The 26,251-nt window shown below is 42.7% G+C and overlaps 1 protein-coding gene across 7 annotated transcripts in view; it reads left to right on the forward strand.

Moving 5' to 3' along the window:
- Positions 1-3,713: 3,713 nt before the first annotated feature.
- The window catches only part of LOC139477324 (uncharacterized), a 49,446-nt gene continuing 26,908 nt past the window's right edge, over positions 3,714-26,251 (forward strand). For 5 of the 7 annotated variants that reach the window (XM_071259880.1, XM_071259916.1, XM_071259895.1 and 2 more), the window contains exons 1-5: positions 3,714-4,124; positions 13,284-13,367; positions 17,951-18,064; positions 22,409-22,465; positions 24,906-25,139. In XM_071259880.1, coding sequence (XP_071115981.1) covers positions 4,053-4,124; positions 13,284-13,367; positions 17,951-18,064; positions 22,409-22,465; positions 24,906-25,139 — 561 coding nt within the window. In that variant the 5' untranslated portion in view covers positions 3,714-4,052. Of the gene's footprint in view, positions 4,125-13,283; positions 13,368-17,950; positions 18,065-22,408; positions 22,466-24,905; positions 25,140-25,353; positions 25,473-26,251 lie in introns of those variants that run through there. The other 2 variants (XM_071259902.1, XM_071259924.1) reach the window with 2 other exon arrangements.

A 26,251-nucleotide genomic window follows, 5' to 3' on the forward strand; every position in this document is an offset into this window, starting at 1 on the left:
CAAAGTATCTCAACACAGTCTGCAGTAATCTCAAAGTATCTCAACGCTGTCTGCAGTAATCTCAAAGTATCTCAACCCAGCCTGCAGTAATCTCAAAGTATCTCAACCCAGCCTGCAGTAATCTCAAAGTATGTCGACGCAGCCTGCAGTAATCTCAAAGTACAATAACACAGCCTACAGTAATCTCAAAGTATCTCAACACAGTTTGCAGTAATCTCAAAGTATCTCAACGCAGCCTGCAGTAATCTCAAAGTATCTCAACGCAGCCTGTAGTAATCTCAAAGTATCTCAAGGCAGCCTGCAGTAATCACAAAGTACGTTAACATAGCCTACAGTAATCTCAAAGTATCTCAACGCAGCCTGTAGTAATCTCAAACTATCTCAACGCGGCCTGTAGTAATCTCAACGCAGCCTGCAGTAATCCCAAAGTATCTCAACGCGGCCTGCAGTGATCTCATCTTCTGTCAACGCAGCCTGCAGTATTCTCAAATGATGTCATCCAAGCCTGCAGTAATCTCAAAGTATGTCAGCCCAGTCTGCTGTAATCTCAAAATATCTCAACGCTACCTGCAGTAGACTCAGAGTACGTTAACACAGCCTGCAGTAATCTCAAAGTATGTCAGCGCGACCTGCAGTAATCTCAAAGTATCTCAACCCAGCCTGCAGTAATCTCAAGGTATCTCAACGCAGTATGCAGTAATCTCGAAGTATCTCAACGCAGCCTGCAGTAATCTCAAAGTATCTCAACGCGGCCTGCAGTAATCTCAAAGTATCTCAACGCACCCTGCAGCAATCTCAAAGTATCTCAACCCGACCTGCAGTAATCTCAAAGTATCTCAACCCAGCCTGCAGTAATCTCAAGGTATCTCAACGCAGTATGCAGTAATCTCGAAGTATCTCAACGCAGCCTGCAGTAATCTCAAAGTATCTCAACGCGGCCTGCAGTAATCTCAAAGTATCTCAACGCAACCTGCAGCAATCTCAAAGTATCTCAACCCGACATGCAGTAATCTCAAAGTATCTCAACGCATCCTGCAGTAATCTCAAAGTATCTCAACGCAGTCTGCAGTAATCTCAAAGTATCTCAACGCAGCCTGCAGTAATCTCAAGGTATCTCAACACAGTCTGCAGTAATCTCAAAGTATCTCAACCCAGCCTGCAGTAATCTCAAGATATCTCAGCGCAGTCTGCAGTAATCTCAAGGTATCTCAACGCGGCCTGCAGTAATCTCAAAGTATCTCAACGCAGCCTGCAGTAATCTCAAAGTACGTTAACACAGCCTACAGTAATCTCAAAGTATGTCAGCGCTACATGCAGTAATCTCAAAGTACGTTAACGCGGCCTGCAGTGATCTCATCTTCTGTCAACGCAGCCTGCAGTATTCTCAAGGTATCTCAACGCAGCCTGCAGTAATCTCAAAGTAACTCAACACAGTCTGCAGTAATCTCAAAGTATCTCAGCGCAGCCTGCAGTAATCTCAAAGTATCTCAACGCAGCCTGCAGTAATCTCAAAGTACGTTAACACAGCCTGCAGTAATCTCAAAGTACGTTAACGCAGCCCGCAGTAATCTCAAAGTATCTCAACGCAGCCTTCAGTAATCTCAAAGTATCTCAACGCGGCCTGCAGTAATCTCAAAGTATCTCAACGCAGCCTGCAGTAATCTCAAAGTACGTTAACACAGCCTACAGTAATCTCAAAGTATGTCAGCGCTACATGCAGTAATCTCAAAGTATCTCAACCCAGCCTGCAGTAATCTCATCTTCTGTCAACGCAGCCTGCATTATTCTCAAAGTATCTCAACCTAGCCTGCAGTAATCTCAAACTATCTCAACGCAGCCTGCGGTAATCTCAAAGTACGTTAACGCAGCCTGCAGTAATCCCAAAGTATCTCAACACAGCCTGCAGTGATCTCATCTTCTGTCAACGCAGCCTGTAGTATTCTCAAATGATGTCATCCAAGCCTGCAGTAATCTCAAAGTATGTCAACCCAGTCTGCTGTAATCTCAAAATATCTCAACGCAGCCTGTTGTAATCTCAAAGTATCTCAACGAGGCCTGCAGTAGTCTCAAAGTACGTTAACGCGGCCTACAGTAATCTCAAAGTACGTTGACGCAGCCCGTAGTAATCCCAAAGTATCTCAACGCAGCCTGCAGTAATCTCAAAGTATCTCAACGCAGCCTGTAGTTATCTCAAAGTATCTCAACGCGGCCTGCAGTAATCTCAAAGTATCTCAACGCGGCCTGCAGTAATCTCAAAGTATGTCGACACAGCCTGCAGTAATCTCAGAGTATGTCGACGGAGCCTACAGTCATCTCAGAGTATGTAGTCTAAATACTTTTGGAGATGAAAAGAGACTTTGAGACAATGTTTCCCCCTCAAAAATCTCAGAGTGTGTAGACATGGAAAGCAATAATCTCAGAGTAAATTTATTCTCTGCGTCCAACTGTCCAAATCCTTTAGAGTAACAGAGATGGTGAGTACGTCAACGCGATATGCAATAAGCACACAATATATCATTTCGACATTCAATAATCACAGATTACTTCATTACGACCTGCAATAATACTGCGCCTGGTCGATATTGAAGGTGTGGAACCCCGCTGTCGAAATATGGGTCTTAGAAAATAAAACCAGATCCCCATTGGCTATCCATCCATTGCTATTCATCATCACAAACAGGCATTGTGTGGATCATGTTTTGGTTGCCTTTTTATGGCAAAGGGTGACATGGTATCTATTTTAGGCTTGGACTGTCACTAGGAAATAGAAAAGGACATTTAATCGGATCAAAATTGTAATAATATTCAAGCTGATATGAAAATGAAACAAACAATATTAGTTTTATCCTTATTTAGCTTCACGCCTTGTTTTACGATAGAAACGCGACAATTTGCGTATCAGTGGTCTGTGAATTAGATAACAGAAAAGAAGTGAATGGGGTGAATGATGTTTAATGGCGCAGTCAGCTTTAATCAAATCTACACACAGCGGTCAGTCTGGGCAAAGCGAACCTATGACTGAAAGCAAGGCTCCACGCCGTCAATATATGAAGCTAGCACTTCAACTTACACCCATAACAGGTGGTGGTAATCTGGTGCACAGAACATCACGCATCACTGCTTTGTTTACCTGTTTGTGGGAGAGGTGATTGAGTAAATATAAAAATTAAGGTATGCGTTGGAACAAACGAAGAATTATGCCTGGGTCTTCCATATGCTGAACAAGAACCGTAAGCTGTTAACAAACACCTTAGTAGTGATAAATAATAGCTGCGCTATCAACCTGAAAATATATGTGACGGACTGACATTACGCCTCAACAAACTCAAAATTATTTTTATAAAGAGGTTTAATTTCTTTCCACTATCGTGTTTTTGTTTTTTTAAATTTTTTTATGAATGGCTGTTTTTCCCCGTAATTTGCTGGGGGCGAGAAGTAAATCATTGATACCGCCACTCTACGACAGTGTACGCCCTCTATATAAGAAATGTGTATCCATGTCTAAGGTATATTCATTATTGACTCGCCGGAACAAGCATTCCTTCCAACACCTATCAACAAAAACTCATAATAATCATACACGATACAAGAGATCTCCGTTACCACGACATAATTCTTATAACGTGTACATGAGCGGACGGTATTTGCCCTCCAGTTAAACATCTACATATTGAATAAGTTCCGCTCTAGATATCTTCCGCTAGAGACTTTCAACACCAGTGACGATCCTGCGAGGACATCGCCTTTCTCCGTGTCTTTTAATGATAATCTCGGTTTTGTTCCAAACACCCACCACACCAGGGCCGATTGGTGGTGATATGATCGGTCCCTGTCTGTCGCTAGTCCCTTCAACTTTCCAGGTATGCCTCCACCTGCTCGTAGGTGTGATTGGACCTCAGGTCTATTTTGAGCGTTTCACTTCCTGGTCGAAAGCTCACGTTGAACAAACGCTCAGTTGCTCACATTGAGAAATATGCGCCGGTTATCGCAAGTCGGGGGATTCTACTCTAACAAGTGAGGATTTTTAATTCACTGGGACAATATCTTACACTATGGATTACATGAACTTACCCAAGAGTCCCTACAAACTGATAGAGGGATGGTTGCATCACAAAGGCACAAACGTAAGTAATATGCGTGATCTGACAGGTATGTGTTTGTTTATGTTATATGAAGCAGTTGACTAGGAATCGTTACAGGTGCGATTTAGCCTTATGCGACTGACGTTTGTATCACCAAGTCGTTGCATTGTAATTAACTAGTTCTTAATTTTCAAAGTGATTTTAGAAAACACAGGATGAATAATATTTTACATTTAAAGATGTTTATCACAATGTTGTCATTGCATATGCTTTCTTCACTCTCATAACCAATGTTCGAACATAGCTGATAGCCAATACTGGCCAGTACTGTTATGAGCACATCGACGATCACCAACAACGTTTATCCGTCAAGTGAATATTTCTAACTATATTCATATGATTAATAATACAATCTGTTAACCTATCCGAAAGTAAAAAATATACGAAAATCATGTTTGACAGTCTTCACTATTAATTGTGAAACTGTTGTCAGTGTTTGACTGAAGACCGTCACTCCAAAAGCAGTCAACATTGACAGTATTGAATACAGTACGATCAATCGTCTACAGTTTTCAATCATACAGCGTTTATACTGGTGGCGATACATATGTTTGCTGTCGGTTCGTATTCCTGGACAATTACTTATCATCTGGCTAGTTATATATGTTAGATAGTTTGATAATAAGGGCCGGCTCGAATGCGTTCATTGCGTGTGAGTTTTAAAGCCAGTTGTGGGTAAACCATATATAGACTGAGTTGCCCATTTGTCTTCAAAAAACATGGTCGTCTCCCTTGAAATAAAATATAGGCTTCGGGACAGTAGCTACGTAGAAACCTGTTTAGGTGACTGCTCTACCCAGCGTGTAAATAAAGGCCTATTGTTAGGAACTAAGACGGCTGAACAATGTGGGTATACATACACGTTCACATTCTCATCTACCTGCTAAATCAAAGTCCATCATAACAGTTGATATCAATGATCACATTATTATGTATATATGAGAAGGCTCGGGCTAACCCTGAATATTCACTTAGACTGTAATATTCCCTGATAGAACAAGGCGCGATAGACTGTGACACGGAGGTCGTCAGCTGGTTACGTGGAGGTATGGGGCGGGAGACATTGACGGGAGGTGAGGCGGGGGTATGTACTACGGGCCGATAACGAGAAACTTTGATTGATCGGTGGTTTTGACAACACTCAGTGGGAGAGTTCCTCAGTGGCTTCACAAGGCAGAACAGAACACATGGTCCACGCATGCAGTTGCATATGTACTAGAATCTCATTATAAATATTGAGTGATCATGTCAGCATGGGTATAATAAATTGTGTGCCGAGATCATCACGTTAGATTAAATAACGTGGTAGGTGTGTTCTCGAGACCCCAATGCCCGAGGACGTGTTTTCAGGGAGAGCCTATGAATTTCATTGCAATTTAGCAAAATATGCTCTTTCAGACTTCAACTTTTTTGTTGTTGCTTTTTGGGATGACGGTGAGGGGCCTGGATATTACACTGAGCACTGAGAGAAGTAATATTCTGAATGTCATGTCACCCATTTCCTGTGTCCCGTAAGAGACACAATGTATACATTCTGTCATCTACTAAATACTATTTAATTGACTTTTTTAACAGGTACATGTCTGACTTAAAGATAATGAATTCTGTCTTAAAAACGATAAAGTATTAGGCTTTGAAGACACATTTATCACAATAATAATTCATCTTAATAAATGGAATTAGCAAACAAAGTTATATGGTTTTTAGGGTATGTGTTTATAGGCTATTAACAAGCCATTTGTAATATAAAGACAGTTGGAATAAGGAATTACAGACATTGTAAGATTAAGATTTGATTTACAAAATTGGATATTCGAGCCATGGAGACGTGTACATGTGAATATCTTGCTGACTGACATCGCCACTGACAAGGGAAACAGTATTCCATATTCATTTATCGAGGCTATCCTCCAGAGTTGAAATGTCTGGCATACAATCACAGATTCCTTTTTATTTTTATGTTACATTTAAAAAAATAGAAAGGATGCCACAGTCTTGTAGAACTGATAATCACAAATACACGGATGTTAAACACAACTGATAAAGTAAACGTTCCTTGTACCTTTGCCTGGTATCCCATTGAAGAAACCCTGTTACCATACGTATACCGTGTTGTCTAGTCCGTCCATACATGCAGACGAGGACGAGTTGTGTGACACTGGACTGACAGTTTCATTTAAACAGTGTAAGTATAGGTTCCGTAGAATAGACAGTGGGTCTTCAACACGACGACCTTGTATCACGGACACCAGCAACTCAGCGTTTTAGAGAGCATCGTCACATTCTGTGAAGTAATGCTACAATGGTCGCGGACGCCCCGCGCTATGTAATGTCGCTCTTTAAGTATTTCACAATTAACTGTGAATTGAGATTGAGGAAAGTGGTATGTTATTTGCACTGGTTGAGAAAAAAATATGTTGGTATTTGTTCTTTGTTCCATGCTGAAGAGGATGTTTAGTGAATTTGCGCTGTTAAACGCAACGATTTGTGTGTTGTGTTGTAATTTATTATTTTTGAGTATAATTACCCCCCACCACGAAATGGAGCGGGGGAATATAGGTTTGGGAATTGATATGATAAATGAGATATTCCAAGTGGCTCGTGAAATTTCATGTTTCTCTCATCGAGTGACGAGGGAGAGGAGATGTTATCACGCCAGTCGTCGAAATCCCCCCAACACCCAACATGTCATTTCACTCGACACATGAAATATCTATATATTTACAGTGGAAAATAACAATGCTGCATATTGATTTACATTACTGTTAGTTTAAGCGTTAGCGTATAAGGAAATTAATACGGATAACTATCATTGCCACTCATCTGTTAGGGTTTAAACTTCCCCATCTACTTACAGGCTTTCATACAATCAAAGTTAAAAGTCGTTACTTTCCTATCAATAGCTGCTATTTTGAATGTTAGACACAAGTAGGTGACACGTAGAAGGAAGTGACAGGTCACACTGTCACTGTGTCCCCGCCGTACACGTTGTTTGGTGGTGGCTCGTTGGTCCTGACGTTGCTGTCAAACACAACGACATCGCGTTGAAGTCCATGTCATCAAATACATTTTGGTAATGACGTCATAATGAAGCACAGAGGGACTGAATAGAGGGTCCAGAGGGGCGTACGTACATCTATATCCTTGATCAAGATCAAACTTGGCCTCTCTCCATATATGTGCAACTGAGGACTTTTGACAAAAAGAACGGGTAATCATGTTGAAAAACTTAATGAAAAGCAATAAACAGGTTGAAGGGCGTGGCCAAGGGGGAAGGGGGATGCGTGGGTACGAGGGTGTGGGTATGCGTTGGGATGAGGTTGCGCTGGGTGCGAGAGAGTAGGTGTTGTGGAGAGAGTGGGTGTTGTGGAGAGAGTGGGTGTTGTGGAGAGTGGGGATGAGGTGGCGATGGGTGTAACGGAGCGGGTGTTGTGGAGGGTTGGGGTGAGGGGGTGGGTGTTGTGAAGGGTGTGGGTGTTGTGGAGAGTGGAGAGAGGTTGCGATGGGTGTCAGCGAGTGGGTGTTGTCAAGGGTTGGGACGAGGGGGTGGGGAGAGGTTGCGATGGATGTCAGGGAGTGGGTGTTGTCAAGGGTTGGGACGAGGGGGTGGGGAGAGGTTGCGATGGATGTCAGGGAGTGGGTGTTGTCAAGGGTTGGGGTGAGGGGGTGGGGAGAGGTTGCGATGGGTGTCAGGGAGTGGGTGTTGTCAAGAGTTGGGGTGAGGGGATGGGGAGAGGTTGCGATGGGTGTCAGGGAGTGGGTGTTGCGGAGGGTTGGGATGAGGGGGTGGGGAGAGGTTGCGATGGGTGTCAGGGAGTGGGTGTTGTGGAGGGTTGGGGTGAGGGAGTGGGGAGAGGTTGCGATGGGTGTCAGGGAGTGGGTGTTGTGGAGGGTTGGGGTGAGGGAGTGGGGAGAGGTTGCGATGGGTGTCAGGGAGTGGGTGTTGTGGAGGGTTGGGGTGAGGGAGTGGGGAGAGGGTTGCGATGGGTGTCAGGGAGTGGGTGTTGTCAAGGGTTGGGGTGAGGGGGTGGGGAGAGGTTGCGATGGGTGTCAGGGAGTGGGTGTTGTGGAGGGTTGGGGTGAGGGAGTGGGGAGAGGTTGCGATGGGTGTGAGGGACTAGGTGTTGTGGAGGGAAGAGGTGTGGAGTAGTAGGGACGGGGTGGTTTAAAAAAATTGGAACAATTTAGGCTATGTATTTCTCCAAATATCACAACCCGGTTAAAGGTGAATGCTAAATGGCCACTTTCCTACTTATCAATAATCAGTCCTCCACCGGGAGAACCTGAAGATAATATCTACTGGATTTACTAATCACGCATATTCGATCAGGAGAACCTGAAAATAAACTTTACCAATCACGCGTGGTCGATCAGAAGAACTTGAATCTGCAGGAACTACCAGTTACGTATACATGCCGATTTGGAATGTCGGTTTGTAAAGAGGTCTCCTTTTCCGGATACCTCATTCAGCGGTAATTTGTTCGCATACCAGACCCGGGTATGTAACTGGCTGTATATCTCTCCCTATATATATATAATAGTGTATGTTCAAACAATCACACCTGACTTAGCGCATACACACCGTACTTTATGTCAAACTACAGTTAATAGTTTCGCCTGCAATAGGAACAGTTTTGTCCATGCGTATTCTTATCACGTATTATCAACCCTACAGTCAATGCACTTACTAACGGCCGTTACGTAATGATGACACCGAAATATCAAATGCACCACACCACTGCAAGGTACTTATGTAGCGAGGACTGGCATGGGCAGCTCAAGTACTCGCGCGCAAATAACAGCGTTGCCGGAGCCTCCTCAGGGTGTACAGGGGCATTGTCACTTTTCAACGATCAGATGTTCTGATTAGGTGTTCAGTATATTGTTGTTTTGGAGTTGATACTAGATAGGAACCCTCAAGAACAAATCTGAAATATTTTCAACTTTATACAGCCAGTTGAATCTACCTTATCTGTCGACCAAGAAAAGTCGATTGATTGATTGATCTTGCCGCCGAAAAGTTACGAGGAGATTACAGTTTCGAATGAATCAGTTTCAGATGGGTCCTCACTGTGGACGCAACTCGAATTGAACAAATTCTGCATTAAGTTTTGCTTTATCTTCTGACAGGTCGAAGAATTGCCACACTGCTGAGGGGTAGTTCGACTGCTACCATGTCATGATACTGGTGCTAGGTCATGGTACCAGTCTAATAGTACTTGAACACAATGGCTGCTAAGAAAGGGAGATAATTAAGCTGAACAAGGGAGATAAATCTCCGTGTTTTCGAGTAGTTATGTTCGACCGAGTACCTGGGTAACCGTTTCAGGCCTAATGCAATTGCCAAGACGATTGTCCTCCGCTATAAGGTATACCGCTCCATATTTAGTTACTCCTTCGAACATCCATTATCTATTCCCCGATTACACCGACAATACATTACCACAAGCGTACAGCCAGCATACCTATATGTACAATGTTACGCTGCGTCAGGTGTGAAGTTAAATTACACCCTTCTTATTCTTCACCGCTATCTTTACTAAGAAGCTATCCTCACTGTCCACTTATCTCACGCACGGCTGCCGGTGACCTTACAGCTCTAGAATCGATTCTAACTGAAAACTCACCTCACCATCATTGTCATTGTACACACATGTTCAGGCGAGTTCTAGCGCTGTCTGTCTTGCATTGGATAAACATTGTTGTAGACTGTAATATCCTAGTAATGTCTTGATAATCCCTGTATTTTTAATGCCTGGCTATACCAGTATTCATTTCGCCATCTGTGTTTTGTTGGCATCCCACGTTTTGTTGCCTGGTATTATTACAGAGAGACAGTGTGTCACCACTCCTTCACACACAATATACCACTAGTATACACAATGACGCGTTGAGCAGCAACCCAGCGTGTATACGTCATCCACGTATAATAGTGTTATCACAAGATGTCTTGAGGAGGCCGTCTATATGTTTTAACCGTCTTGTCAAAAACGTCGACTCAATACTTTCACTGCCCCCGAGTTCCTTCACCTGCCACAGCAAGGTGAGGTGAGGTGAGGCGATGTGAGGTGAGGTGCGGCGATGTGAGGTAAGGTGAGGTGAGGTGAGGTGCGGCGAGATGAGATGAGGTGAGGCGAGGTGAGGTGAGGTGAGGTGCGGCGATGTGAGGTAAGGTGAGATGAGGTGCGGCGATGTGAGGTAAGGTGAGATGAGGCGAGGTGAGGTAAGGTAAGGCGAGGTGAGGCGAGGCGAGGTGAGGTGAGAGGAAATGGGGTTGACGTCGTATTCAAGGTTACTGCGCTTATATAGCGACGTGTATGCACGTATGTATGTGGCTGCTGGTACTAGTCCGCACTGATGCTGATTTTATAGTGCTAGCCAATTGAGATTCCATGCCGCAGTTTAAAATGAATACCCAACTCAGACACAGTACACTCACTCCGAGCCGACCAGTCCTTTATTTGCCCCTTAATGCCGAGCGCGAACTGGGGTTGTCGAGCCTCGGTCGGCTATGATGCTTGGTCACCATCATACAAGGTGGTAAACTTCAACGATCTGTGACACTTAAGGCTTTTCCTCCACATCAAAAGGACACGACGTTACAATCTAAGATATTATTCAAATTGTCGTTTCAACAAATCACCCACTCACTCAGCTACCGTCGTCCTACTTTGGTTGGACTGACATGATGTACCCAGCACGACCAAGCGGTTCTGTACAACTCTTATGATGTACAACTGACCCCGGGTTTGCTTCAAACGGAAACACGTCGTTGTTTATGCCGCATACATCTAACACACGATCTGTTTCGTACCGGGTGAAGCAAACTCCATTTGAGTTTTATGATTCCGTCAATGGGAATACACATTAGTCACTTTTTCATCTCTAGCGGTGACGTCCGTGAGAAGGTCATGTCACTTCTAGCGGTGACATCCGTGAGAAGAGCATGTCACCTCTAGCGGTGTCGTCCGTGAGAAGAGCATGTCACCTCTAGCGGTGACGTCCGTGAGAAGAACATGTCACATCTAGCGGTGACGTCCGTGAGAAGAGCATGTCACCTCTAGCGGTGACGTCCGTGAGAAGAACATGTCACATCTAGCGGTGACGTCCGTGAGAAGAGCATGTCACCTCTAGCGGTGACGTCCGTGAGAAGAGCATGTCACTTCTAGCGGTGACGTCCGTGAGAAGAGCAAACATGCAGAATTAGTGAGCATGAGAGAGTTACAGGATACCCGGCTGTCAAGTAGAGAGACTTTATTACACATCGTGATATGATATCAGCCAGATCGGCCAGTTGACAGGGGTCGAGTATTGGAAGTGTTGCGTTGATAAACCTGCCAGCTGAATCTCCTTGAAGTGTCTTCGAGGTGACACAGACTCTTGTGAGGGAGTGAATTATTACCCATAGATACAGCGTTTATTAGCATAGATGTTGTATTATTGCTGGGAATACTACAAGGTGGCCTATAAATCAACGTGTCTTCTATGAGTGGGAGCAATGGCCTCTTCCGGAAACAAAATGCCCCGTGACGATACTGGCATACCCTAGTGTGATCTTACTCATAACTGGAATATGTGTATGATTTACATATATGTCTACATATGTCTATACGTGTTGGTAATAGAAATAATAAACATATGCCATTGGGCAGAATGCATGTAACATCCGGCACTGATGTATGGTTCCATTCTGACATTTTTCAAATACACTTGAGACCAGTGAATGTGGTTCTTGTAGATCACCTGACCTTGGTGTCGTGTTAAAATTATTGACGACTATACCTGGTATTGTCTAACTAACCAAACGGTTGTGTCCCCGTGGTCATGCTATCAACGTCCTATCTAAAGCAATAAGATAAACCTTTGACAAGAAAAAAACCCAGGTAAACGTAATTATCTTTGTTCAGGGCTCTATATGTCCTTTAATCCCTGTCTGCATGTAGGTTCAACGTGCATATACAATACAAGTTTAGGACCCCATGAAGTTATGACGAGACGTGTACCATGCATTGCAAATATCAGCTCGCGACGGAGCTTCGTGAACGTGCAACGGCGGCAGAGAAAGTACTCTCCGTGTATCACCGCAATGGCGACTCACACAGTATAAATATAGGCTACATAGAGTTCTGGTTCATTTTTCAAAATCTAGCATAAGAAAATGTTTTGTCAAAGTGTAAAAGTAGGGATGTGTTTTAAGAAGGGGAATATCCTAATAACTTTCCATTCCTTAAAAATAATGGGCATCGGCCACTGAGGGGTCTCTGCTTCATTACTCTTAAGGAATGGAGAGTTACGCGGACATTCCCCTCTGCATCAGTGCTGATCCACCAAACTATTACCCGCGGCGGGAATACGGATGAGTAGCAATGTGGGGGTCATCAGAAACATCAGACATATAATCAACTAAGATACATGAGGCTCTACATTGTTTAGGCCACAGAAGAGACCCTTGACATTGTCAGTACAAGAACGTGAGGTTTTCTCCACTGACACACATACATGAAGCGTGTTTAGCAATTTATTTCAACAGATACTCTTTTACATATTGTTCTTGAATTTCATCGAAGAGGACGCTTTTTAGTTCAATCTTTAGACATCAAAATCTGCACTTAGCTTTAGTTAACGATGTTTCGAGAACACAATATGTCACATACATTGTATCAAATGTGGTGATACTTTACATGGACGTTTGCGACCACGAGTCGTGTCCTCAATAGTGTAAAGAATTTTGTATGTAGACCAGCCTGTCCTCTGTCATCTACCTGACGTTACACAGTCAACAATCAACCTAAAACAGCCCCACTTACCTTACCTGATGGCTCAATATTTTACTACCGAAACATTGTGACAGGTTTTCGAACATTGCCACCCTACTACAGGGAGTAAATGGATTCAGCAGTGAAATCTTATCTTGATTTTTTTTAACATTCATTTAGTGAGTAAGTAAGTGTTGTCTAACCCCACTGTCAGCGATATTCCATCTATAACCAACGACTTGTACATAATGGTGTCTGGTCAAAGGAAACAAGAGAGTCCACGTGTGGATACTTGAAGGTTTGCGGGACATTTTGAAACTGCTTGCATTAGTTTACTCTAGGTTTTGCGCTTACTGTGTATTCTCATTATGTTTGTTTCTTCCAGGATTCCAAGTGGGTCCAGTATTGGTGCGTCATCAAGGAATTCACCTTTTACATCTTCAAAGGCCAGGATACAAGCAGAGAAAATGTAAGTATTATATCACAAGACGTATTACGTAGCAATCGTGGCGCTACGACTGTCGTAACTACCATAGCTCGACATAGACATGTGAAAGAAGTATTTGGGACTTCTTAGGTTACAGTAAGTGCGTACTGTACTGCATTTTTTGCCACCAGTCAAGAAATACAACAATGAGGGACACCAGAAATGGGCTACACACATTGTACACACGTGGAAGGACGGAGCTAGATCTTGGCACATTTTATTACCCACGTGGTGAAGATACAGGTGGTAAGATACTAAATCCGTACGTCACACGTGTGTCGTACAAGGCTGACCTTGTTTTATTCGTTTTGATTGGATAACCGTGACCTCTGTCACACCGGGACTACTTTTTTCATTCATAAAAAATCGCGAGACGTCATTCTTTTTGCGATTACAAGGCAGAACTGAAGAAATTCATGAGAACTAGAGATATTTACAAACACTTTATTAAACCACACAAGATAGTCACACGCATCAAATTCGGTTTGCATTCTATATAAGTTATGCATAGAGCTCCTACAGACATATAATCGAGCTAGATCTATAAATCGATTTACAATGTACGACTGCCGATCGAGCGCGTCCCTTGAGCGTGACGCACCCGACCATTTTCGCAACTTTCAATTTGATTTAACGTAAAAGGATAAGCGTGGTGAAATGAAGTCTGTTTAAACTATCTGGACGGATATCTAGACTTACTTGGGATGATCCGGTTGTGCCATCGGTGTCCCCTTTGAAGCGTATGTTGTGGCGCTGTTTCGGGAGATGTTGTTCATGAATGAACGAACACGACAGCACGACCAGATCACTTAAAGTTCACAGTTCCGATACAAATCATTCGAAAACTCCGTGGAAGTGTGCCTAACTTCTGATTTTGTGGCCCCAAACATCCCAAATGTGAACAGTAACATTCCCTATCTCTAGCGTAAAACGCTGTGAGTGGATCGCGGTTGTCTTTTCTTATTCCGGTGGCGACCTTGCCCTTCGATCGTTCGAAGCTGTCACTGACATGCAAGCAGATTTGAGTTTGTTGATTTTCACGTCTTCAGTAAAGGGTGGTACAGTTAACATGAATGTCTTTGGCGAACAGTCTGATTTCCCTCTTCCAAAATGGTACGAACATGATAAAAATTCAGCTGATAGATCAAGGAAACCGAACCATTTTGATTGCACAGACGGGACCCCGGCAGTGTGATGCGTGTGACTGTTGGTCCGATATTCAAAGCGCGGCGCTAATGTGACATTTTAAATTTTCTTATCGGTGTCCTGCGTACTAACAACATGGCGCTTGAATTACCATAAGTTGAAGACTTTCTTCCTAAAGGATCTTGAGCGTCGGTGCTGGTTTGTTTGCAAACAGATCAGCAGGCGTATGTTGTTAATACGTATGCATAAACATGTCAACAATGCCCATATTTGGTCATATATCAATATTCATGCGCAACCAAACTTTTGCAACCGGTTTCAGTTTGGTCTGTCAACGAACGCAAGTTGTTATGTATTTACACTTAAATATATATTTAACGTGGGTAATAAATAAAATACCACACTCATTCTCGTTAGATACCATTTTTACGAAACTCGTGAACTTTCTATGGTATCTGACCTCGCTTTCGCTCGGTCAGATACCATACAAAGTCCACTCGTTTCGTAAAAAATGGTATCTAACGAGAATGAGTGTAGTATTCTGTATTTACTTGGGATGATCCGGTTGTGCCATCGGTGTCCCCTTTGAAGCGTATGTTGTGGCGCTGTTTCGGGAAGTGTTGTTCATGAATGAACGAACACAGCACGACCAGATAACTTAAAGTTCACAGTTCCGATACAAATCATTCGAAAACTCCGTGGAAGTGTGCCTGACTTCTGATTTTGTGGCCCAAAACATCCCAAATGTGAACATTAACATTCCCTATCTCTAGAGTAAAACGCTGTGAGTGGATCGCGGTTGTCTTTTCTTATTCCGGTGGCAACCTTGCCCTTCGATCGTTCGAAGCTGTCACTGACATGCAAGCAGATTTGAGTTTGTTGATTTTCACGTCTTCAGTAAAGGGTGGTACAGTTAACATGAATGTCTTTGGCGAACAGTCTTATTTCCCTCTTCCAAAATGGTACGGACATGATATAAATTCAGCTGATAGATCAAGGAAACCGAACCATTTTGATTGCACAGACGGGATCCCGGCAGTGTGATGCGTGTGACTGTTGGTCCGATATTCAAAGCGCGGCGCTAAAGTGACATTTCAAATTTTCTTATCGGTGTCCTGCGTACTAACAACATGGCGCTTGAATTACCATAAGTTGAAGACTTTCTTCCAAAAGGATCTTGAGCGTCGGTGCTAGTTTGTTTGTAAACAGATCAGCAGGCGCATGTTGTTAATGCGTATGCATAAACATGTCAACAATGCCCATATTTGGTCATATATCAATATTCATGCGCAACCAGATTTTGCAACCGGTTTCAGTTTGGTCTGTCAACGAACGCAAGTTGTTATGTATTTACACTTAAATATATATTCAACGTGGGTAATAAATAAAATACCACACTCATTCTCGTTAGATACCATTTTTACGAAACTCGTGAACTTTCTATGGTATCTGACCTTCGCTTTCGCTCGGTCAGATACCATAGAAAGTCCACTCGTTTCGTAAAAATGGTATCTAACGAGAATGAGTGTAGTATTCTCTATGTACACACGTGGAAGGACGAGGCTAGATATTCACACATTTTATACACGTGGAAAGACGGAGTTAGATCTTTGTACATTGTAAACACGTGGAAGGACGGAGCTAAATCTTGGCACATTGTACACACGTGGAAAGACGGAGCTAGATCTTGGCACATCGTACACACGTGGAAGGACGGAGCTAGATCTTGGCACATTGTACACACGTGGAAGGACGGAGCTAGATCTTGGCTCATTGTACACAGGTGGAAGGACGGAGCTAGATCTTGGCACATTGTACACACGTGGAAGGACGGAGCTAGATCTTGGCACATTGTACACACGTGGAAGGACGGAGCTGGATCTTTGCACATTGTACACAGGTGGAAGGACGGAGCTAGATCTTTGCACATTGTACACACGTGAAAGGACGGACCTAGATCTTGACGCATTGTACACACGTGGAAGGACGGAGCTAGATCTTGGCACATTGTACACACGTGGAAGGAAGGATAGACCTAGATATTTGCACATCGTACACACGTGGAAGGACGGAGCTAGATCTTGGCACATTGTACACACGTAGAAGAACGGAGCTAGATCTTGGCGCTTTGTACACACGTGGAAGAACGGAGCTAGATCTTGGCGCCTTGTACACACGTGGAAGAACGGAGCTAGATCTTTGCACATTGTACACACGTGGAAATATATAATACGTGGGTATCTATGAGTGAAGGCGTGAGTGAGTGAATTAGGTTTTAACGCCGAACATGTGTTTCTAATGCACATGTTAATACGTTTTTATCGGTTGCAATATCGAATTCGCTAATCCGGTGCTTTCAGTAACTTGTGGCGTATTGTAAATGGTTTCTTTTTAAATCGAACACGCCAGTATAACAATTGTTTACCAGGATAATAAATGCAAATGGAAGAGTCAACGGGGTCAGGTGCAACCCAATAACACCACAGTACAATTTAATGAACCTTTCACTAAGAGGAAGCACAAGAAACAGCAACATGAATTATGTATTAACTACATTTGCAACAAGTGCAACTATTAAAGACAAACCAAACCCACATATAATTTTGCGGGTATTAAACAGGTTGAAACTTTTCGAAGTTACAGTCAAGTAATCGTTCAAAGTGGGGTTCCTGGGGATAAGTTATTCTTTGCATATAGAATTCTTAAGGTCTATTTAATGTATATTTTATTGACGTTAAAATATGGTATGTATGTGCAATGCTCGCGAGTAAGCAGGCAAGTCGTTCATATTTTTAAATAAAAGCGGCGTGGTACCTAATTCACTCCGAGACATTAATATGGTTCTCCAGAGATATTTTTTCTTTTCATTTAGCCATGGTCATGCATAAGTAACAAGTATACAATGCGTAAATTTGATTTCAATAAGAAGAGTAAGAAGTACATGCATGGCATTGCGTGTGGCAATTCACAATGAATCAGCGAGGGTCATTCGTGCATATCATCTTTTTGAAATGTTGAACAATCTCACTACAGCACGTTTCGGAATAAATCAAATTAACATGAACTCTTCGTTTAGACCTTTATCACCTTTGTGAAACCACCGAGCAGGGGTATCGTCGTGAGGACAGACCAATGACCATACTCAGTGGGAATCTAGGAATCGAACTCACTACCAACCTCCCGAATATTCGTTATTTCTTGCCCAAAACATGCAATACTAGTGACGTCTATTACTTGGTTGTGTTTCTTCGAATTCTTCAAATCTAAAAATTCATATAGAGGTTTATAAATGACAAAACTTAACGACACAATAACGTTTGCCTTTGAATATTGTCGAAAGAAGTATTATACTGGACACTTCCAGGCGATGCATCAAATTCCAGTGGTTGTAAACGATGTGGGTTGTTCCTGTGTTGCAGCATATCGGCGTGCTTCAGCTTGGCTCGGACACCAGGTTCAGGTCAGGGGAGAGTGATGAGAAGAAGGGCTACAGGTTCGACCTGTACACCACTAAACGTCTCAACAAGTTTAGAGTGAGTACCATGTTAAAAGTTCAGGGAGGAAGCTGCGAAATCGTAGCTACGTACTGGTTCGCTGTAAATATCCGATATGTCCAGCCTACACTTTGTAATCCAACAGCCTGTCGCTGTACCTCACCTCGCGAGGCATTGGTGTGCGAGTAGCTACCGTGTTTAACTGTCGGTCATAGCAGGGCGGTTGTTGATTGTATTTATGAAGAAAATCAAAACTGACACAACCAGTGACTGACTGTTAACTACTTTGAGTGTGCGAGTGACGGGCTGTGCTCACTTTACCGATGTGGGGAATCCAACCCATTAGTTTGGCGAGACGCTTTAACCACCAAGTTATCAAACGTCACCTTAAAACCCACGAACCTGTTTGGTTTTGTTGCTTTCGCTATGTAACCGACAATCCTAAAACTATTTAGATTTTCAAAGTTAATGTATTGATATTAAGACATGTTCAAGCAAGCTGCATTTACATAGAACATACAGAGTTATCGATAATGTGATTTTTTTAATTCTACCAGGAATTTTAAAAATAATGAAATAATATAAACCCCCTCGGTTTGAAACAACCGATTTGACGGCTGCATCACCGCGGAAGCTAATATTTTAAGAATAGTACTTCTTTTACAGTCATTGTCGGTAGGCAGAGTTACATATTTACAGGTACAAGTATAGGCTATATAATGCGACGTTGCTGTTACTACAAAAATCAATATAAGCATCGATCAACGCAACTGGGAAACGATGACTTGTATCAACCAAGTCAGCGAGCCTGATCACCCGATCCCGTTAGTCGCCTCTTACGACAAGCACAGTCGCCTTTTACGGCAAGCATGGGTTGCTGAAGACCTATTCTACCTAGAATCTTCACGGGTCGGTGCAACAGGTAGTGTTACAGGTGGATAAATAAACCGAATTATACATGGTGCGCCAGACAGTATTATACTGCTATAACTTTGTAATGTTACAAAGGGTACAACAGGTAGTGTTACAAAGGGTACAACAGGTAGTGTTACAAAGGGTACAACAGGTAGTGTTACAAAGGGTTGAACAGGGTAGTGTTACAAAGGGTACAACAGGTAGTGTTACAAAGGGTTGAACAGGGTAGTGTTACAAAGGGTACAACAGGTAGTGTTACAAAGGGTTGAACAGGGTAGTGTTACAAAGGGTACAACAGGTAGTGTTACAAAGGGTTGAACAGGGTAGTGTTACAAAGGGTACAACAGGTAATGTTACAAAGGGTACAACAGGTAGTGTTACAAAGGGTACAACAGGTAGTGTTACAAAGGGTTGAACAGGGTAGTGTTACAAAGGGTACAACAGGTAGTGTTACAAATGGTACAACAGGGTAGTGTTACAAAGGGTACGACAGGTAGTGTTACAAAGGGTTGAACAGGGTAGTGTTACAAAGGATACAACAGGTAGTGTTACAAACGGTTGAACAGGGTAGTGTTACAAAGGGTACAACAGGTAATGTTACAAAGGGTACAACAGGTAGTGTTACAAAGGGTACGACAGGTAGTGTTACAAAGGGTACAACAGGTAATGTTACAAAGGATACAACAGGTAGTGTTACACAGGGTACGACAGGTAGTGTCACAAAGTGTACAAGAGGTAATGTTACAAAGGGTACAACAGGTAGTAATACAAAGGATACAACAGGTAATGTTACAAAGGGTACAACAGGTAGTGTTACAAAGGGTGCAACAGGTAATGTTACAAAGGGTTCAAGAGGGTAGTGTTACAAAGGGGGGCGGTCGGGTAGCCCAGTGGTTAAAGCGTTCGCTCGTCACGCCGAAGACCCGGGTTCGATTCCCGACATGGGTACAATGTGTGAAGCCCATTTCTGGTGACCCCCGCCGTGATATTGCAGGAATATTGCTAAAAGCGGCGTAAAACCATACTCACTCACTCACTCACTACAAAGGGTTGAACAGGGTAGTGTTACAAAGGGTACAACAGGTAGTGTTACAAAGGGTACAACAGGTAGTGTTACAAAGGGTACAACAGGTAATGTTACAAAATGTACAACAGGTATTGTTACAAAGTGTGGAACAGGGTAGTATTACAAAGGATACAACAGGTAGTGTTACAAAGGATACAACAGGTAATGTTACAAAGGGTACAACAGGTAATGTTACAAAGTGTTGACCAGGGTAGTGTTACAAAGGATACAACATGTAGTGTTACAAAGGGTACGACAGGTAGTGTTACAAAGGGTACAACAGGTAATGTTACAAAGGGTACAACAGGTAGTATTACAAAGGGTACAACAGGTAGTGTTACAAAGGGTACAACAGGTAGTGTTACAAAGGGTACAACAGGCAATGTTACAAAGGGTACAACAGGTAGTGTTACAAAGGGTACAACAGGTAGTGTTACAAAGGGTACCAGAGGTAGTGTTACAAACGGTACAACAGGTAGTGTTACAAAGGGTCCACAGGTAGTGTTACAAAGGGTACCAGAGGTAGTGTTACTAAGCTTACAACAGGTAGTGTTACATAGGGTACGACAGGGTAGTGTTACAAAGGGTACAACAGGGTAGTGTTACAAAGGGTACGACAGGCAATGTTACTAAGGGTACAACAGGTAGTGTTACAAAGGGTACCAGAGGTAGTGTTACAAAGGGTACAACAGGTAGTGTTACAAAGGATACGACAGGCTATGTTACTAAGGGTACAACAGGTAGTGTTACAAAGGGTACCAGAGGTAGTGTTACAAAGGGTACAACAGGTAGTGTTACAAGGGTACAACAGGTAATGTTACTAAGGGTACAACAGGTAGTGTTACAAAGGGTACCAGAGGTAGTGTTACAAAGGGTACAACAGGTAGTGTTACAAAGGGTACAACAGGTAGTGTTACAAAGGGTACAACAGGTAGTGTTACAAAGGGTACAACAGGGTAGTGTTACAAAGGGTATGACAGGCAATGTTACTAAGGGTACAACAGGTAGTGTTAGAAAGGGTACAACAGGTAGTGTTACAAAGGGTACGACAGGCAATGTTACTAAGGGTACACGGGTTTGTTGATATGTAAACTAAGTGTATGGAGTGAGTAAGTAAAGGTTGTTTAACAGTCGGCAATTCTCCAGAAGACTGAAAGTATGAGCATCAATCTACAGCACAGGGCAAGATGACATGCAATGAGTCCAGTCATAAGATCTGACCACCTAATCTTTCTTTATGCATCGACCATTTGATATTCTGGATGAGCCATGGTTTTGTGTTATAAATGACTAGTTCAAGAAAATAATAAACAAATTGTTTGTGGCCACCATCCGAAAACAATTGGTCACTGGACTTGCTGAAACAAAATATATCATGTTGATTCCTCAAAAAGTGCTTTGCTTCTCCTGTCAAACTGAAACATTGTATTTCCTCGGGCTGGCAGAAAGCTGAGACCTACATGGTGACCTATTTTCCGGGTAAATCCCTACAGGCAGGCGAATAAAGGTCCGTTCAGTTACCCTGCGAGTGCACGCATTACACAGAGGGCTTTATACCAGTGCTCCAGTCACTAGACGTGAATATGGAGATGCCCCCGTTTTTGTTGCTGGGACATGGACCAGGAAGTAGCGGATCAACCTACTTATATACGTTACTTTGTGACGTTACTTACCTCAGTGCATCCAGGAAGTTGGGTAGATGATGGGGTTCAACCCGGGGACCCTTGTTCAAGGGTGGTTCTTCCTGAATAATTTACGCAGGTATATCGTGTCAATGGTTGTATGAGCAGAGGTGAGGTGTGGTGAAATTGGGTTTAACGTCGCGTCAAAGATTATTGCACTTATATAGCGACGTGCATAGACGTGTGCGTGTTTGTCTGGCTGCTTGTACTAGTCCGGACTGATTCCGATTTATAGTGCTAGCTCACTGACAGACCTTGCCGCATTGGTAACATGAAATTGTGTATGCAATGTGCTAGTTACAAATGGTCAATAAAATACTGGTTTCCACAGGTGCAGATTCAACCACAAAAACAATGCCTTTATAATCCTTAAAAATAATTACTTAGAATGTACAAAACAACATTTAACTGTCTTGTAACCTTCAATCACAATTTGTGACATCTTTACCGTTTCTGCTCCCCTGCTCACTCACACTGCACCTGATGTTAGAGCATCTACACACCGAGGAAAATAGGATAATAGTCACAATGCAGTAATATAGTCATTGATATGAAAAATAAATAAATAATAATAAGCGACTTTTATTTATGTTTTCTCCTCCTGCCTTCATGTTGTTTTTGGACAGAAATCTGTAAAACAAGTAATTACGTTGGTCTGGACTGGTCTTGTTGAACCTTAGCTATAACTATATATGTAACACGTATATGGTATCTTTTCAGACTACCAAGTTTAGTGAACGGGAGCTATGGAAGGCGTATATTGTTGGACTGGCACAGGTAAGGAACTGAGTTAGTTGGGCAGTTGTAAATCAATATTGGTACTGTCAACACAATGCACACACGTGAGATAAGGATTTTGTAAGAGTGATATGGTTCACTGAGTGAGTGAGTATGGATTTACGTGTCCTTTAGCAATGTTCCAGCAATAACACGGCGGGAACACACATGTCTTCGACGTGGCAACAAACAAACAAATAAACACACGAAATAAAGCAGATCGTAGATGTTAAAAAACATCACAATTGGCCAACATATGGGATTTGAGGTGAAATGGGGTTTAACGTCGCATTTAAGATAATTGCATTTATTTGGCTACGCGTGTGTGTGTGCGTGTGCGTGTGCGTGTGCGTGTGCATGTGCGTGTGCGCGTGCGTGCTTGTTTGCGCTAGTGCGGAGTTCTGCCGATTTGAAAGTGCTAGCCCACTGAGCTACCATGTCGCAGTTTAGCATGAATACTTTAGTAAAACACAGTATTCTGACCAGTTCGACATATGGCCAACAACAAATTTGTTGAAAATAACTAAGCTGATAAGACCACAACCATGTGATTTGTGGGCGAAATTCTGTAAATAAAATTATTATAAATCAACCTGTAGAAAACTACACACTTATTGTAAAGTTTGAACGGGAAATTAGTTAATACACGATATCAATAAACAAGTGGAGAAACCGTCCACCAGTTTGGTTTCAAGTCATTCATGTTGATTAGTCTCGAGACTTCACAATGATTTTCCCGTCTCTGTCTGAGTCAACATGTTAAGGAAGGAAAGATTTTACGTCACATAATAATAACAACAACAACAATAATGATACTGCTGATACTACTACTAATAATTTTCACCATCCACAAGTATGAACATCAAAAAGAAAGAAACCCAACACATTTAGTTCAAATAAAAACTGAGCACTTGTGTATCTCTATGATTGATGTGATTCTTGAAGATCCGGGTTAGAATAGGTCTTCACCAACGCATGCTTGTCGTAAGAGGCGACTATGCATGTAGTAAGAGGCGACTATACTTGTCGTTTGCGGCGACTATGCTTGTCGCTAGAGGTGACTAGCGGTATCGGAGCTAATGAGTGATCATTAGCCTAGTTCTCCACCATTGTCTTTGGTTCCAGTCCAAATACATATTATATAAAAATGCAGAAATCTTGTTGAAAGGGGGCATAGAACTGTGTATATGAAAGCCAGGCCTCTCTCATGGAAAATTTACACCTGGGTTTTCAAGATGGACATAGTCCATGAAATAGTTCCCGCTCAAACATATTTCCCTGGGGGAACAAGTGATGCAACTGATGTGTAGAACATTTTAGACTGGTAAAGGTGCTTCTCAGTTTTATTTAATGGACAAGTTTCTAAACATGGCCTGCCTAACCTTCTCCCGAGAAGAGAAATGTTTTACACAGGAGAAAGACCCAGGGGTTTACAATAGATGTATCCAAACAGGTTGTAGAAATGTTGTGTGCACAAGGTGATGGGAGGGTCACAAAGTGGAATTTAGTCTTGCAGAACGTATGTACGTGAGACATAAGCGCCTGGAGGGCCTCACCTGATCTGTGTGATGTGTGTACAACAAATATGTCTCTGTTTAAATAAACAAAAACATATAGAAACAAATCCAAAGCTCATGTTGTGCTTTAAAGCGTAATATACTCGTAATAGGTGTGAAAAGTTAACCCAACTTGTAAAGTGGTAGTGGTTTGTAGTGGCACAATTATGGGAGAATATGCAAATCTCTAACTGGTGAATATTCTTTATTTGCTGCAGGGTCTACCCGATGTCAAAATCACTCAATAACAATTGTTCCAAACACCAACCCCAGTCACTATTCTTTGGATTTTTGTCTTCAAAACCTAACTCCCACCCCATGAAATAACCTGCTCTGACTAGTACTGACACATCAATCTGTAGTGTGAATAAATATGATTTGCTATTGATTACTATAGTGGCTACTTAGGAAATAGTCCCACTTTGAGGGTTGCTGATGAAGCTTCCATGCAGCTTGTAGGTGTTGTAGCCATAGCAGACTATATTGCCGGGATATGCCCTATTGAAAATATACCTATTACATGCATCATGGTCATGTTTCTCCGTTTCCTTATAAATATCTCAGTAAGTGAGTGAGTAAGTATGGTTTTACGCCGCTTTTAGCAATATTCCAGCAATATCACGGCGGGGGACACCAGAAATGGACTTCACGCATTGTACCCATGTCGGGAATCGAACCCGGGTCTTCGGCGTGACGAGCGAACGCTTTAACCACTAGGCTACCCGACCGCCCCACATCATTTAGAGTAAAGTGACAGTCCTTTTGTGTAAACTGTGATCAGGATATGCCGAGAAGTTTGACCAAATAACTAGTTTGAAGCCAGTTAGGCAGGATTCATGTCATAGTACATGTTGTTAAAGATGTCTACATTTTCCTCTTTGAAGGGTGATGTTTCTGATAGTCTTGACCTTCTACCGGGTCAGATCCACAAGATTCGGGACGACATACAGCGCGTGAGGTGCAAGTCCCAGAATCCCCCGCTTCCCATCTCCTCCTCCCGGATACCCCCGGACAGCAGCAGTGTCGGCACAGGCTTCTCCTCCCCAGACAACAGCATCACCTCTATCTTCCCCGACAACCAATCAAACCTGTTGCTGGACAACGGAGGACCAATGATAGTGAGTCTAGCAGCGTAAACACTGCATGTCTGTTGTGATGTAACTTCCCTGTTCACGTTGTTGGATGGGTAAGCATGCGTGATACCATTGTTTGCGTGGGTAATTGAAATACGTATCTTAACTTAACTGGTTATTGTGTATTTTTTTTCTGAATCCATTTTAGCTCGCTAAACACTGTACACATACATAAGCGAGCATGTAGTATTCATTAAGACGTTGTTCGAGGGGTATTGATGGCTCAGTGGCATGAGGCAGATTACATAGTTAAACTCTTTCATTACTAAAACGGACAGTGAAGTGCTTTAGAACAAACGCAGTATGAATGGGAAACAGGTAAGACCTTTACCTTTTCCTGAACTGTGACATGGACAGTAGGAGTTAATGCCATCGAAGATAAGCCATAGAAATTCGAAAGTGATGCTGTCCAAATGAATAGAGTTTGATGTAATACGTTGTTTATTCCGTAAGGATGTAGGCGATCAGCCAAATTTCACAGCATACAATTGATCAATCTGTGCACAGTGAAAACGTGATGTACAGAATTTAAGAAATACAGATCACAGTTTGCTTATATCCTAAGAAAATGTACATGGCAAGGTTTTTTATTATGTTTACATTAGAGGTAGACATTAACAGATAACGAATTTTCTTTCAAATATAATTCAGCAGTTGGATGTTGAATGACGGTTGAAGCTTAGAAGGTGTTGGACTTGTGGAAAGTGGGTGGAAGGGGTATCAGAGGGGTGAGATGGGATTAAGAGGAGTGGAAGCGGTAAAGTGGGGTAAGATGGCGGTAAAGGGAGGGGAAGCGGTAAAGAGGGGTGAGATGGGATTAAGAGGAGTGGAAGCGGTAAAGTGGGGTAAGATGGCGCTAAAGGGAGGGGACGTGGTAAAGTGGGGTAAGATGGCGCTAAAGGGAGGGGAAGCGGTAAAGTGGGGTAAGATGGCGTTAAAGGGAGGGGAAGCAGCGGTAAAGTGGGGTAAGATGGCGTTAAAGGGAGGGGAAGCAGCGGTAAAGTGGGGTAAGATGGCGTTAAAGGGAGGGGAAGCGGTAAAGTTGAATGGGATTGGTAAAGTAAGGTGAAATTGAGTAAAGTGGGATGGATGGGGTT

Source organism: Haliotis cracherodii, unplaced genomic scaffold, assembly GCF_022045235.1.
Source record: "Haliotis cracherodii isolate W230 unplaced genomic scaffold, xgHalCrac1.p SCAF_1, whole genome shotgun sequence".
Lineage (NCBI taxonomy): Eukaryota > Metazoa > Mollusca > Gastropoda > Lepetellida > Haliotidae > Haliotis > Haliotis cracherodii.